General features: G+C 40.8%; 2 protein-coding genes across 8 annotated transcripts in view; one reads left to right on the top strand and one right to left on the bottom strand.

Moving 5' to 3' along the window:
• Positions 1-271: 271 nt before the first annotated feature.
• Positions 272-1,920, bottom strand: LOC134171400 (microtubule nucleation factor SSNA1-like). 4 transcript variants are annotated; one of them, XM_062633532.1, is made up of 3 exons: positions 1,803-1,920; positions 1,619-1,683; positions 272-864 (listed from the first exon to the last, which is right to left on the bottom strand). In XM_062633532.1, the coding sequence occupies exons 2-3, from the start codon at positions 1,674-1,676 to the stop codon at positions 461-463; spliced, it is 462 nt and encodes a 153-aa protein (XP_062489516.1). In that variant the 5' UTR covers positions 1,677-1,683; positions 1,803-1,920; the 3' UTR covers positions 272-460. The 4 variants fall into 4 exon arrangements, with proteins under 4 accessions (XP_062489516.1, XP_062489517.1, XP_062489518.1 ...); XM_062633533.1 differs by lacking the exon at positions 1,619-1,683 and having other exon boundaries at positions 1,803-1,917; XM_062633534.1 differs by lacking the exon at positions 1,803-1,920 and having other exon boundaries at positions 1,434-1,744.
• Positions 1,921-1,958: 38 nt separating this feature from the next.
• Positions 1,959-15,045, top strand: part of WAC (WW domain containing adaptor with coiled-coil) — a 58,328-nt gene continuing 45,241 nt past the window's right edge. For 2 of the 4 annotated variants that reach the window (XM_062633530.1, XM_062633528.1), the window contains exons 1-3: positions 2,201-2,769; positions 2,907-2,943; positions 4,381-4,576. In XM_062633530.1, the coding sequence (XP_062489514.1) occupies positions 2,729-2,769; positions 2,907-2,943; positions 4,381-4,576 (274 nt within the window). In that variant the 5' untranslated portion in view covers positions 2,201-2,728. Of the gene's footprint in view, positions 2,112-2,200; positions 2,770-2,906; positions 2,944-3,173; positions 3,300-4,380; positions 4,577-15,045 lie in introns of those variants that run through there. The other 2 variants (XM_062633529.1, XM_062633531.1) reach the window with 2 other exon arrangements.

The raw sequence follows: 15,045 nt of genomic DNA, 5'->3' as shown, positions 1-15,045 counted from the left end.
AAGAGATGATTGCAAACAGAACTTATCTTTATGCATGCATCAGACCAAACTCCAAACCCCTAGAGGAAGGTACCTGATCTACTTGCACCCATCAGTTTTCAAGCAAATGGGAATTCACTGGCAGCCATCCAAAAATGACCAATAAAAAAAAAATGGTACTTTTCCCTTTTCTTCAGAACAGCCTCAAAACTGACATTTCAAAATCAATAGTATCACATCTGCCTCAACTACCTATTTGCACTAAAGATTTGTAGTGTTTAAATAATTGGTCTTTTTTAACAGCAAAAAGGCGACTTTATTTCATCTATTTTCTAACGCATTTAAAAACAGTAACAAAACATACAGAAAGGTTGGAAGAAAAATCCCTCTCTGTTTATACTGTTGATGTAAAGTTCTGTGGCTAACCACATTTCTCACCTAGCAGAATTCTAGCACTGTGGAGTCCAAACTTTTGACTGTTTCATGTTACATTGGTTTTCACTTCTGGTGTATGCTTTAAGCTTCCCACCTCTTTCTTCAGGACATTGAGTAAAGTTCTAGAACTATCCAAAATCTTCATGTAAGCAGCTTCAGTTTCAGCAAGAATTGCATCAAGCTCATTCCGTGAAGCTACTTTTTGGGCCAGGTTTTCACATACACACTCCAGCTGTTCACTCAGGATCTGGATTTCATGCTGGAGTCTATTTTTTTCCTCTTCTGCTTGCTGGATTTGCTTGTTCAGTTCTTCTTTTTGCATACACAAGTCTTCAATGCATTTCACTAGCTCATTATTGTAACCCTGAAGAACAGCTCCCTGCTGAGTCATCCTCCCAAAACTCTTCCACTGCTCCCCGAAGTCCCCGCTCTGCAACAGCTTTCTGCACTCTAAAAAGCCAAACCAAAAACCACACAACAAATAAAAAGAAGAAAAATTCTGTAAGACAGTTACCATGAACAATGCTACGCTATCACAGATGGAGGTTAACATGCCACGTATGTCTTCCTTTTCCAGGAAGGGGACCAGACAAAATGGGGTATCTACACCTTTACCGAAAGCTGGTCTCTCCTATGATACCTTAACGGCAATATCAAAATACTTCTGTTTTGTCAAACCTTAATACCATACTGAACAGAATGATACCTCATACTTCAAGGATTCAGTCAGAGATAATTAAACGACCCTTTCCCCAAAGACGCCTCAGCAGCCACCACCACCATCCCCTCGACCTCTGATGAAGGGGATCTTCCTCGCACACTGAGAGCCAGCCACCGCTTGCCTCAAAAGAGCCGGGGCCACCCGGACCACACCGATCTGCCGCTGGTGCCTCCTCACGAGCACCGAAACGGCAGTTTCCCGCGCCCCGAGGCACGTACGAGCTGCCTGCTCACCGGAGGCAGCCCTTAGCGCCCCTCACCCACCGTTTCCCCGCTCCCTCCCGCGCCTGGGCCCGAACCACTCTACCGCCGGCGTCTCGCTCCCTCAGAGGGCTGCGGCAGCCCGACGTCGATTCCGCAAGGGCCGGGAACGGGGCCCCGCCATCACGGATCTGGAGAAGACGGCGCCAGCGCCACAGGGGCCTGGCGGCTGGGCCTGATCCGCCCGGCCACCACCCCAGGGACATTTTTACAACCTCCTCACCGCTAAGCGCTTCCTCGCAGAAGACGAGCAGCACACAAAATGGTTCCTGCCTATACATCAAGCGCCTGGGCGGAAAGGGAGGATGAGGTAGGTAAGAGGAGACGTTCCACGTTCTTATCTCACACCCGGACGCCGCTCTCCCCGCCCTCGCTGCTTCTCTCGCAATTCTCCCTATTGCCCCCACCTGCCTGGCGTTCCCGCCCTGCTGGCTCCCACCGAGAAAGCTGGCTCGCCCAGCGTAGCCCTCCTCCCTCTTGGCCAGCCCGTGCGGGAAAGCGGCGGGCGGCGAGGCACGGCCCTGCCGACAGCGCGACCCCGGGCTCCTTCAGCCAATCAGCCCGGCGCGCCCGGCCAACGGCTGCTCCGACCGGCAGTGCCTCGGAGGCGCTGGGTGAGGGGTCACGGAAATACCCGAGCGTTTCCGAATAGAGCGCCACCCTGACGGGAGCGTGAAAACATCTCTACGGAAATAACCGATGTTTTCCGAAGACAGGTAGTGTTCGGGAGAGGACGACGAGGCGGGCCGCCCGGGGGGAGGAGGAGGGAGGGAGGAGAGTTACGGAACGAGACGATGTTTGCCGAACGGAGAGATTGAAGGGCGTTGGGCTCGGCGGAGGTAGCCGATGTTTTCCGAAGGCAGAGTCGCCCGAGAGCAAAGGGGACAGAGGGGACGGAGCGTGTCGGAAAGAGCCGAAAAGAGCCGACGTTAACCGAGCGCGGCGTCGCCCGAGTTTCCCGGATGTAGTTGGAGGAGCAGCAGCGGCGGCGGCGGCGGGCGCAGCGGGGGGAGGAGGCAGCCGCGGCGGCAGCAGCGGCACCGGTGGTGGAGACGACGGCGGCGTTGGAGTCCGTGCTCCCGGAGTGTCTCAGCGCGCGCGGGGCCGAGTTGCTGGCGTCTCCCCTCTTGTTGTGCGCGGAGGAGATGGGCCCGTGAGCGCTGCTCCCAGCCGAGCTGCCTGAGCCGCCCCCTCCCTCCCTTCCCCCTTCCCTGCCCCCGGTCGGCGGCGAGGCGGAGCGCTGCGTCCCCCTCCTCCCCCCTCGGCGCCTGTGGCCCGGCCGCGGCCGTCCCCTCCTGGTCCCCTCACACTCACACACACAGGCCGGGCATTGATGGTAATGTATGCGAGGAAACAGCAGAGACTCAGTGATGGGTAAATCCCTTCTTCCTCCTTCTCTGGCCCCTGGCCCCGCGGGGTCTCCCCCCTCCCCTCCGCCATGTTTGGGCCCCCTTTCCCGGCGGCCGGTAACGGTTGTTCGCTAACGTCTCTTTCTCTCGCTTTCTCTTTAGCTGTCACGACCGCAGGGGGGACTCGCAGCCCTACCAGGTACCTCAAGCGCCGGCCGCTAGGCCCAGGAGGAGGAGCAGGGGAGGAGAAGGGGGGGGGGGAGCTACTCCAGCGGAGGCTTAGGCCGCCGCTGCAGGCCGCGGTGCCACAGACGCCTCGGTCCCGTCCCTCGACGCCGTTTCGAGCCCGGGGGGAGCAAAAGCGGGGGGCGGTGGCAGCAGCGCGCGGAGGGAACGGGGCTCCGGCGCTTTTCTGAAGCCTGCGGCGCCGGGGCGAGGAGGAGAGGCCTAGTGCGACCGGTGTAGAGCTTGGGCCTAAGAGTAGGAGAGGATACGGTACGAGGGGCGGGAGAGCGAGCCGGGGTCACTTGCAGTGGAGTGGAGACCCAGGGGGAGGTGAGTGTTTTCCTTTCAAAAACAAAAGGCATCTTGTTCTTCCCCCACCCCCCTTCCCCAAGTCCTTTTTTCTCCCCAAAACTGCTGCTGTGCGTTGTAACCTGAGCAGGGCATGGTTTTAGATCCTGAATAACTGGGGTTGCTAGTAAGGCTTAATTTCTGAAGTTGCCAGCTGCTAGGTATGTTCAGAATCTGTCAAATCCTTAAGTTACTGACAATAACCTCAGTTCCTGTGAGATGACTACTGTACTTCTCTGCTGTGTCTACTGAAAAAAAATCCAGCAGGTCTCAGAGTGTGAATGTGAGGAATGCCGTATACTATGATATTGCTTTCCTCAGGGCACAGAATTGAACTGTTTTATTACATTTTGCTTTATTCCTACTACTGTGAAGTGTAATCTGACAGTCCAAGGCAGCTGACAGTGACGGTTTGTGCAAATGTAAACACTTGCCTCTCAGAAACTCACACTGCAAAAATCAAGCTAGTTAAAGTGAGGCAGAACGTGTAATTTTGGTAAATACTTCAGAATGAATTGTCACTTTACATGTTGTGTGCCCCCAGAATTCTATTTTTTTTTCTGTTACATCTGCTACAGGGTTGCTAGGACTGAAGAAAATGTCACTGAAGTTCATGGTAGTAGTTAAACCGAATGGCCTTGACTACAGTATAGAGAACATACTCAAAATTTTCACTGATGCAGTGCAGCTTTCTGTTTGTATTCTTGATAGCAGGTAGGGACTTGTGCTTCTCCCAGAACTGCAGAAGTGCTGTGGCCCATGTACTCTGAAAGTCTGTAGTCCAGCAGTGAAAAGCTGAGAAGTAACTTTTTTCTTAATGCCAAGTGTTTATGTAGGATGTAATAGTGGGAAAAAATGGTTTGAGTTCTAATTACAGAACTTGTTGCTTTAATGGAGGTAATTAAAATTACTAAAAAACTAATGCTGATTTTTTTAAATAGAAAATGAAAGTTAACTTTAAACAGGGTTTTGGAAAGATCTAAGATTTAGAAATGACATTTTAACATCAGCTTTGTAACCTCTTATCTAATGTAAATGTCTATTCTCTTGTGATCTGTTACAGGCTCTTAAATACTCATCCAAGAGTCACCCCAGTGGTGGTGATCACCGTCATGACAAGATGCGAGACACCACAGACCCTTCGCCACCAAATAAAATGTTGCGGCGCTCTGACAGCCCTGAAAACAAATATGGTGACAACACAGGGCACAGTAAAGCAAAAAGTGTGCATACTCACAGAGTTAGAGAGAGGGATGGTGGTGAGTTATCTTTAATAAACCTTTATTTAACCAATTACTGATTTCTCATAAATAATAAAATTTAGCCATTATCACTTAGGTGATGAGAGTGTTTTGCTGTATCTGCCTTGTAACATTCTTGGAAGGCTCAGTGCAGCCAAAGTTCAGATTTTATTGGAAATATTAGGCATTGTAATACCTATTTTTTTTTATTTTTACAGATACAGTAGTTTCACTTATAACCACAAAGACTAAATAAACTTTTCTCTCTTCTTATTTTTTTGAATGATATGTCTGAATTTAGGCATACTGCAACATTTAATAACCTGAATTAGTATTCTGTATTTTTCACTAACAATAAATATTGGCTGGTTTAGAGCCTTTTTTAATAACTATATTGTGGTGTTATACTGTGTAGTTACATGCTTTATAGACTAACCCTCATAAGAAATGAAAAATAGTTTCTTCATATTTAGTTGTTTTGTAGAACTCGGCAATCAGAAGACGGTAATCAAAGGTAGCACTTACTAGAGCCTTTCTTGGCAGGAGTGTTTGCAGTCAAGGCAGTCTCTTGTGTTTTTACAGGATATTATATAGAGTAGTAATATCATCAGTGTTTTTTAATTGATGTTATTTTCTATCCCCACTTCCTAGAGAAAGGAAAGTGTGGGGTTTTACATCTAATAAAAAGTGGTAACAGTTGCAGTTTAGAAAATTCCAGTTACTGACTGAATTTGAAGCATGTTTGCCATTTTATAAATACTGTATTTGGTTTTCATATTGAATTTTAAAATTAAGTGTGCAAGGGGAGAGCTTAAAGCTTTAAATCAGTGCTTCTTCTCTATAAAGTTAACAGCTTTAATCTACAGATACATTTATGGCTACACTGTTTTTCACTTGTTATAATAGCTAAAATATCTGTAAGTATGGTTTAGGAAATACTAGTTCCAAACTGCAAATGTATTTATGGGATTGAAGTGTTCTTACAATTCCTGTTTGTTTTTCCTTCTTTGGATTAATACAGAGGCTCTGTAGACCACTGCTAATGTCATATAATTGTGTAGGTGGACTATGAAAACATGCATCTTTTATTGGTACACTGATTTTCATTATATGTAGTGATAGGACAAGGGGTAATGGCTTTAAACTGACAGAGGGTAAGTTGAGATTAGATAGAAGAAAGAAGTTTTTTACTTGTAATGGGCTGTGACCCTGGAACAAGTTGCCCAAGGAAGCTGTGGGTGCCCCATCCCTGGAAGTGTTCAGGGCCAGATTGGATCTGGTCTAGTGGACAGTGTCCCTGCCCATGGCAAGGGGGTTGGAACTAGATGTTATTACAGGTTCCTTTCAACCCAAACCTTGCTATGATATCTGATCATACTTGAAAGTATAGTAATCTTAGAATTAAATGTGTGTGCAAGGCTAGTAGGCTGCTATTCTGTGCTACTTTTCAGGACACAGAGGTGTCCTGTCATTTCCTGTTCGTAAGTCCAAAGATACTTGTCCTATATACTCTTGCAATTCTGCTTAGTTTTGCTACAGTCAGTATTTTTTTTCTGCTTCAGTGGAGCTGCATTTAGTGGAGTTATGCATATATGAAAACATCTGGAGAATGAGGCTCTACATCGGGAGAGTATTTGCTTATTTGTGTACTGGAATCGTTTTTAAGATAGGAAAGACATTCTGAAGTTCTCACTGAGCCCAGCTGGATGCAATAGTTGGGAAATGACCTGAAGCATGGATATGTACAATTACAATAAAGGAATATTAATTATGTGGTTTGTAAGTGAAAGGAGCACTGTGCCACTGTACTTTCTTCCTCAGACTGTTAACACAGTGGAAAATTTCATTTATTCTGATCCAAAAGTGGTCCTTTGCACATCATATGTTAATAGACTGGGAGAAGGAAGCAGTCTTCAACAGTCTGAGGAAGATTACTAATTTTTGAAAGATGAACATTTGCAATTTTTAATGGAAAGTGATTTTGTGTGTGTGGTGGTGGTAAGGTTAGTTTGGGCCCCAGTTTCAGCTTTTAAAACATATATTCAAAACAACTAAAGCTGCATCAAGTCCTGTGTATTTTATGTAGTAAACCAAAGCTAAGCAGCCATGAGGAGAAGGATATCTGCATTGTCTTTGATTCACTGAATCTTTCTGGCAATTGAAGGTAGGTGTTAGAATATAGGAGAAATACGGAGTTTGGTAGACATTTCCTTATTGCTAGTATGCAGAAGACATCATAATATACTGTGTTTTCTGTCTACTGACTTACACCACAGTACTGTTATTGATACAGTGTTCTCTTAGTTTTGCGCCTACACACATACAGTGGAAAAAAAAAAAAAAAAATCGCCATTGTTTTTCACTGTAGTCCTAATATGACTGAAGAGTTATTAATTGGTGTTGATACTACTGTAATTTTCTGTCTTGTTTTCTTTTTATACTCTTTTGAGAGAGTTAAAGAGCTAGCATTTGGGTTTGGTTGTTTTGGGTTTTTTTTTGTAATTGTTGTGCATTTCATTAGTTTAAAATCAGTGGTGCTTGATTTGGAACTAATGCAAAGGTGCTAGTGCTGTCCTGTGATCTAGCTAGACCTAACAAAGCAAACTTCTTGAAAAATCTCAAGTATTTATTTCACCAAACTGCATTAAAGTCTTAAACAAGCAATCTCTTTTTCTCTCATCCCTTACAAAACAAAACTGAACAAAAATCTGCAGTATTACTACTGAATGCAAAGCTGAATTAACCTAATCTCTCCTTTTCAAGTCAATGTTTAAAAAGTCTCCTCTGTATATCGCTTAGTGATTTTTTTTCTCTGAAGTGAAATAGGAAGATTACTGGTGTAGCATGCTGATACTTGGGACTCCTTTAGTCATGACTGGCTCACTTTTTTGGGGTAAAGATGACTGGCTAAATGTAATTTAAAGATATAAGTGTACATCTATAAAATGTAAGAGCTATAATTACATTGATTGAAAATTAATAACTCAAAAAATTGTAGAACCTTCCCCTCTGAATACCCTTGGTGCCTGTATAAAGGTGTTTGTTGTTGCAGCTTATTTTTTGTAATACACATGGGAGAGTCTTTTGTGTTTGTAGAACTGTAGTCCATGGTAAGAAATTCAATTAAGGTTTTAAAACATGTGTTATGGCTAAGCCCTCCATACTGATGCAGTGCAAACAAAGCATTTTTCAAAGTTGCTTACTGCATGGTTTCTGTGGAAAGAGACTACGTACAGAGACAGTTGTTTCTCTGGAGAGAGACTTCCAAGTTTACCTTGGACTAAACACAGAAGAGTACTTGCAAGTTTTTGTCACATCCCTGGTTTGCAAAGAGTACCATATCAAAAAACTGCAGTAACTTTGTTCCTGCTTTCAGGTCCTTGCACATGAGGATGTTGTCTCTGTATTCAAGTGTTTAAAACATAATGAACAGCTAACCCCCCTCAGTGCATCTTGTGTTTATAGGTCAGCTGCTGTAGGCAAGTGTGGAGTTTGAAGAGATTAGGGGGTCTTATGGGACCAACTCAAGTGTGAAGTTCCTTAACAGTAACAAATAGGGACTTAACGTTAGCATTGTTTATAGGGAATAGAACTATGAAGAGCCTTGGTAGATGTGGAAAACTGTTTCCATTAAAGAAAAAAAGGAAGTTCAAAGGTTTGAGAGCTTTCATGCTAGAGGATGGGCAGACTGAGCACATAGATGTTCCTTGTAGGTCTCTTTACATGCATAAAAGGGGAGATACTGGCATACAGGAGTAAAACCAAAGAGGCCAGGTAAGTAGGGTACCTTTGGGAATGCTGTTAAGTGAGATACATATATTACTTAGGAGTAAAAATTGCAAGATGCAACTCTTGGTAAAAAAAGGAAAAGGCTATTTATACTTGAATGTATGGAGTGGAATAACTAAGTTAGTAGAACTTTGTGCAAAACTAATCAGTTAAGCCAGGTGTACTCAGTTTTTCTTACTGTGAAGAAAATACAGAGTGTTTTGCTACATTTATGCTTAAGAGACTTTGAAAAGATGTTTGCTTCATGCCATAATCTCCCTGAATTGTTTAAAATAACAAATGGAGAACATAAATTTACGTACCATGGAATCTTTTTCTGGGTTGTGTGCTATGTAGGCTACTTTAATGAAATTTGATTATAACTTGTGATACTTAAATTTCAAAATATAACTAACTTTTGCGAATGTTTCTTTTGCGTTTTTTGCTTGTTTTAATTGACAAAAATACTGTCGGTGGCCACTGTTATGGACTGTATTGCAGTTCTAAGGTTAAAAATCCTACTGCTGTTAAAGACTGAATGGAATATTTTAAATCATGAGTTCGTAGTTTTATTGGAGTAGCGGTGGGACCTCCTGTCGTGTCATGAAGTGTTGGCTTGCTTTGTTTCCACTGGTTCTTGACGGAGTTCAGTCCTCCTAGCAAAGGACGACAAACAGCTGGAAACAGAATGCTAGCTTTTCTTTCCTGTCTCAGTGATCCTGGCAGTAGAGGACAAGAGGCTTACTGATGATTAAATTAGCATCATTATTGACCAGTGGTCAGAAATAAATGGGATGTGAGGGCAAGTACAAGAGAGCGGAAGCTGCCTGGGCACCAGGCATTGGAAAGAGGAAATTGCAGGGTAGGTGGAAAGAGGGAAGTCTGAGAGTAATGAAGCATAGCAATGCGTTGAGGAAGAAAGGTCGAGGATGACACTGAAATAGATTTTACATATTTAGTTAATATTAACTGCTGTTGATGTAAAAGTAATTATTCATTACTGTGAAAACAGTTTCCTCACTGTAACTGTATGGTCAAAGCTGGGATGAGAGAACTCTGTGATAGTAGGCTGTCCATGAAACATGCTTTGAACACCATCCCCCCAACACTGACGTGTAAAAGAGGTGACTGACTTCCTTGAATGTTGGCTGTGGATTGTTCTAAGGAAGGTGGGATTTAGTTGTGATTTAGTTTTGTTTTGTTTGGGGGGGGGGGTGTGTGTGTTTTTTTGTTTTGTTCAAGATAAATACAATTGCTTCCGTTAGCATTTATGTCTTAGAAGCTTTTTTCTGGATTTAAACCCCTAGTAGTTTTGGGGTTTAGTATATAAAATACAGATCTGTAAATAGGTCCTCTGGAGGTTTCCTATTAAGGCTGATCTGTTCAAGTATTTAAAAAACTCAAAAGCTTAGCTTTTGGATTGTAAGTGTAGTAGGTTCAAGTCAGTCTAATAGCTAGACCTGGTAAACATTTTTATGTAAGCTTATTTTATGATTTTTAAGTGGGAAAATAATGCCAATATATAAAAGATCTGTTAAATTTGCTTGTCTTTGGCATGTAAGCAAGTCATAAGGGAATGATTTTTACTTAGTGTCACACTTTCTTAACGTACGCTTCTAGCATCTGAAATGGAATATACAGCCTATTAAATTTGTACTTTTGGGTTGCTTTTCTGAAGCAAAAAGCAACAATGAAATCTGTTTTCTTCTGATGAGCTGCCTGCTGCTAGGCCATAGTAAAGACGGCAGTTTGTAAATTACATAGCTTCTTTTACTGTGATTATTCTCTAATTGTCCCTCATTAAAGGTACTTCCTTAATACTGTCTGGGACATGGCTGCTTTCTAAGAAAAGAAATACAGTTTATTGACAGTTTACATTTGGTTTCCTTGCTGTATCTACTTATTCTATATAAAGTATTGTGTAAGCCAAATACTGTTAAAACTATGCAGAACTTGTAAAAGAAAGCTCTGTCTGTTTTGGCTGAGCGGTGACACTGTGATAACTTTGCTGTTGAAAATAGTAATTTAATGGCACCCACCTTCCACTGTTAACTACATTTGTTTATGAAGTCAGGTTTTTATGCAAGTGCATAGGCACTTCCAGGCAAAAACCTCTCAATTACAGAGAAGAAATTGTACTGGCAATGAAAGGCTGTTGTCAGCACTGATGCTTCTAGGCTTATCCTTTGTCAGTAGTTTGTTGTAGTGTAAAAATGAATCCTTTCTGGACTTAAATATAATGCTTGAAAAGAGAGCAGCATTTCGTTACAGTGAGTAAGATTGTTGTCCTCTTAATGTTTTCTCTTGAATTTTGAAGGGATAGCCGAACTTTGTTTTCAAACTTGACTTCAGGTGTTCCCTGCTGTAACTTCAGTGTTAGAAGATTGTTTCCTTTCTTGAAGGCCTTTAACAGACTTCCCAGTTTTTAACAATAAAACTACCCTGGAAAACGCATATAAGTCTGTTAGCCGTTCCTTCATTTCAGTAATATTTTGCTAATAGTAAAAGAATGCTGTTTAGTTGTGGGCTTCTTTTGCTTGCTTTACACATTTTGTGCAGTTTTGGTTTTTTGTTTTTTTTTTTTTTTTTGTTAAAATAGTGTGGTTTTCCATGGGAAAGCACTAGCCTAATCATACAGTGTGTTGATGTCTAGATTTTGACATGAATCTGTCCCTCCAGTACATTTGCCTACTAAAAAAATACTAACTGGAGCAATTATGGTTTACCAGATTTTATCCCTGTTCTGAAATGACAGCTTTCTGCTTGCAGTTGTAGGCACAGGGAGTAATCTTAGAAATATATCATATGCTAAAACTTTTATTTATTGAAATTTTTGTTGGAAGTGTTGCTTTGTGAAACAGTATTTTGAAATTCATTCTTCTGTCATAAGTGGAAAGTCTATGGTAATGAATATATAGGGTACAAAATTGCATAATTTTCTGGAGAAAGCTTCTGAATTAGATTGCTGATCCTGTAGATTTTAAACACTTTCTAAATTATTCAGACATCTCTTGAATCAGATATTCACCTGTTTTCCTGCTGCAGAAGTTTTTTCTCAGACCTTCAACAGCAGAAAATAAAAGAAACCCAAAACAAAACCAGATGGTAAAATAGGCTGGAATTCTCCTATACGCACTTTTGAATCCTTCCTTTTACCTCTTGGCAGTATCCAATTTTTCTGCCAACTTTCAAGCTTGTGAAGTGGGATGTGTGTTTTAAGCCACAGATCATACTTGCCTACTTATCAGAAGTAGAATCCTGAAGCAGTACTCAAGAATACTGTCCACTTGGAGAGTCTGCCCTCCAAGTTACTGGAAGGGGAGGTACATTTTTGAGCAGGTGACTGACAAGAGACTCCATTATTCACTGTTTTTATCAGATGGGGTAAGAGATGTCCGGTAAGCTTTTGTGGCCTTGACTAATGTTTCTGTGTATGCAGCATGCAGTTGTTTGAAATGAATGGAAAACAAGAGGCCTAAAGACCTTTGTTGGTTAGGCCCCATGGCACTTTGGGATAATAATTCTGTTCCTTAGCATGACTGCTGTAATGAGAAGAGTTGCAAAGGAGCAGTCTGTCAATGTCAAATAATTTTTTTCTGCCCTAGTTTTAAAATACAACTTACTTTGTTTCTACAGCAGAGGTATGTTAATATCCAAATGTTAATATCCGAGTGTTAATATCCAAACAAAACGAAGAAACCAAAGAGACATAATGCCCTATTATAGGGCTTCATGACATGGGCAAGTTTGTCAGAAATATGAACAGTTAGTTTCTAGAGCTGAATTAGCAGTGTCTGAGGGGCAGAAATATTCAGGAGATCTTTTTTCTGTCTGAACTTTTGCCATTCATTTTCTGATACATGTTGACTAACTTCTATGACCTGCTATTTTGGATAGACATGAAATAGGTGATTCCTAGCCACTGAATAAAATATTCTGAGATCTTTAACTGAGACAACATTGCTTACACGGTATGTTCTATAGATCAAAAACTGGTAACAGATAGATCCCCAAAGTATAACCCTTGTGATCATCAAATGAGCTTGAATGTGTGTAGGTTTGCTCTCGGACCTAAGTAATAATATTTTTTGTCTACACGGAAGAAATTGTAGGATCATTCATACACCATGAGTAATGTGAGACTGAATGGCAAATAATAACAGCTGTTCACTAGTAGAGAGCTAGCCAAGTTACACAGAAGTGAAAATGCTAATTCATTTACAGGGCATGTGAAAGTAGTCCACTGTGTAAAAAGTTACAGGAAAGAGTGCAAGACTTTACTTTTACTGAAAGTAGATACTGTGCAAAGCAGTGGCTCTTAAAACAAGCATGAAATTCATACACAGTTAAAAGCATTCATACAAATATTGAGAGCACTGTTAGCCAGAAAGGATATATGATCAGGGGAATATCAAATAGGACTGTTTGCCTCCTAGTGCTAATGTGTCAGCTACTGTAGTAGAGTCTCTGTCTTGATTCTCACTGTTCATAAAGTTGCAAGAGCTCAACTTCTCAAAGTTCAGAGAAGATGCAAGAAAATGACTTCAACTGAAATTTGTGCATTAAGAAAGATTTGAAGAGCTCTTGGTATAGTTACAGAGAAAACAGCAAGGGTTTATTTGATTAATAATTACAGGAAAAACAAGTGGCATACTTAAAAGTTCTTGAATGTAGCAAAGGTGCAAAATCCACTTAATCTAAATATTCAGATAATAGAAATTTAGCATGGTTTTAGGTTGTTGGTAAGAATTGGAGTGACTTATTGTGATGATTTTTGAAGGGGTGGAGGTTTTGAAACTGGATGACTAAAGACAACTTTCTAAGGTTTGTTTCATGCAGAAAGTTGAACTTGATGATCAGAGGTCACACTGACAGATAAAACAGTAATATTAGTATTTCTAGTTTAAATATTGTAGATTAGTGGACTTCAGACTGAAAGGTGTTAAAATTAACTTTGTTAGTACTCCTGTGATAAACCTGTGTGAGCATGTTTCATATTGCATTGTAGGATTTTCAGTCGCTGTTGTAGGATCAGGTGGCACTATGATTTATTGGCAGTAGAATTCAGTATTCCCAGGTGCCCTGCTGCACTGGTACAATTCTAAGTCTTGCTTGCTTTATCAGTTCTTACTTTTATTTTTAGGAGTAGCTACCTTAAACTTTTTAGGATTGAATATAATCTAGGTGATCTGATCTCTGACATTTCTCACCATCTCAACTGTTCAAAATTTTTCTGCAGTTCAGTACAACTTATACCAGACTTAGAATGTAGAGTGTATTCAAAGATGACTGCACACTTCCACTTTAATGCAGCCTTTTGATGTTTTCTATTGGTCTGTAAATTTACCAGATTGGGTTGTAGTTTGTTGACCACAGCTTCATCTAGGTAAACAGTATCTGTCTTGAGTATCCTGGAATTGCTTTGCTGCTTTAGATTTCCAGAACTTGCAGAATGTAAATGTCTTAAATTTCTTGGTTTCTTTGACAGAAGAACTTGTTACAGAAAGGCTGACATGCTTGTTTCACATGCTTGTTTTAGACTGATTAATAAGGCCTTTCTCTTCCCTGCTCCCATTTCCCCTACATCCCAGCATACATTTGATTTCAAAGTTAAATTTGTGAATATGAAAGTTGGAGAGTAACTGATAGCTTATGTAGATAAGTATGTCTTTTTGTGATAGAGAAATGCTGTACTCCTTAAACTTGTTGTCTGTAGATCATGCTTATACAGGATAATGTGAAGTGAATTTAGAGAATGATGAAACTATAGACCTTGGGGTTTTTCTCCCACTAAAGCATGGGATTACATTTAAAAGCTGCATTAAATTTATCAAATTCTGTTATTTCTGTTTCCACATCTTTTCTTCTTTTTTACTACAGTTAAGGTTTTAGCTTAAGCATACTAAGATTTAAAACATTTAGAATCTTCTGTATTCTGATAAAGAAGTTTTCACTCAAATTGTCTTGCAGAACTTGTTGAAGAGTCATGCTATAGGCATAAAGAACTCGTAACATATAAAATAAAGCTTTCCTTTAAATAGTCAACGGTTTTTGACAGGACCACTTTCAAAAAGATAATGAAGTCAAGCTACACAATTAACCAAATGAAACTGTAGTCAGCTTTTGTTTATTTTTTTTTTCTCTTGCCTCCATATGAAGTCTGCTGACCTGTCTGGATATTTTTCTTGTAAATTGTTAGGACCACTGAGGAAGCAGAGAGGCTAATTGGGCATAGGACAAGGGCTTGACGGTAGTATTCAGTTTCTTGCTATCCATATTTCTGATTCCTTGTCCTTGGCTTTAACTTTGGCTATGAATGTAACAAACAGATCTGAGCTTGTAGACCAAGGTGGTTACAGAATGAGATAAGAAGCAGGATAAACTAGGTTACTTCTGCTTATATAAAGATTAAACCAGTTTAAATCATAAATAAGCCAATATTGAATGGAAATAAGTCATAGATCCTTTTTGCAGGAATTCTAATATTTTTAATAATAATAACAAAACCAGTAATAATAATAGTAAAGCCTGATCATGGCTGATCTAATACAGTTTCTTAGTAGGGAGAAAATATAAAAGAATTTAAAAAAATTTGTAAAATTGCATTTTGCCATTTTAAAAATATTTGTGATATGTTTTTAAAAATGCAGAAAATGCTGTATGTTATGAAGACGCGTTATTTCATGTGTTTATATATTTCGCTAGAAAATGTTAGCTGC

The sequence above is a fragment of the Pezoporus occidentalis genome, unplaced genomic scaffold, assembly GCF_034315485.1.
Source record: "Pezoporus occidentalis ecotype Australia unplaced genomic scaffold, CSIRO_AGI_Poc_V1 ctg40, whole genome shotgun sequence".
NCBI classification, from domain to species: Eukaryota; Metazoa; Chordata; class Aves; order Psittaciformes; family Psittacidae; genus Pezoporus; species Pezoporus occidentalis.
This window is presented reverse-complemented; position numbering and strand designations above follow the sequence as displayed.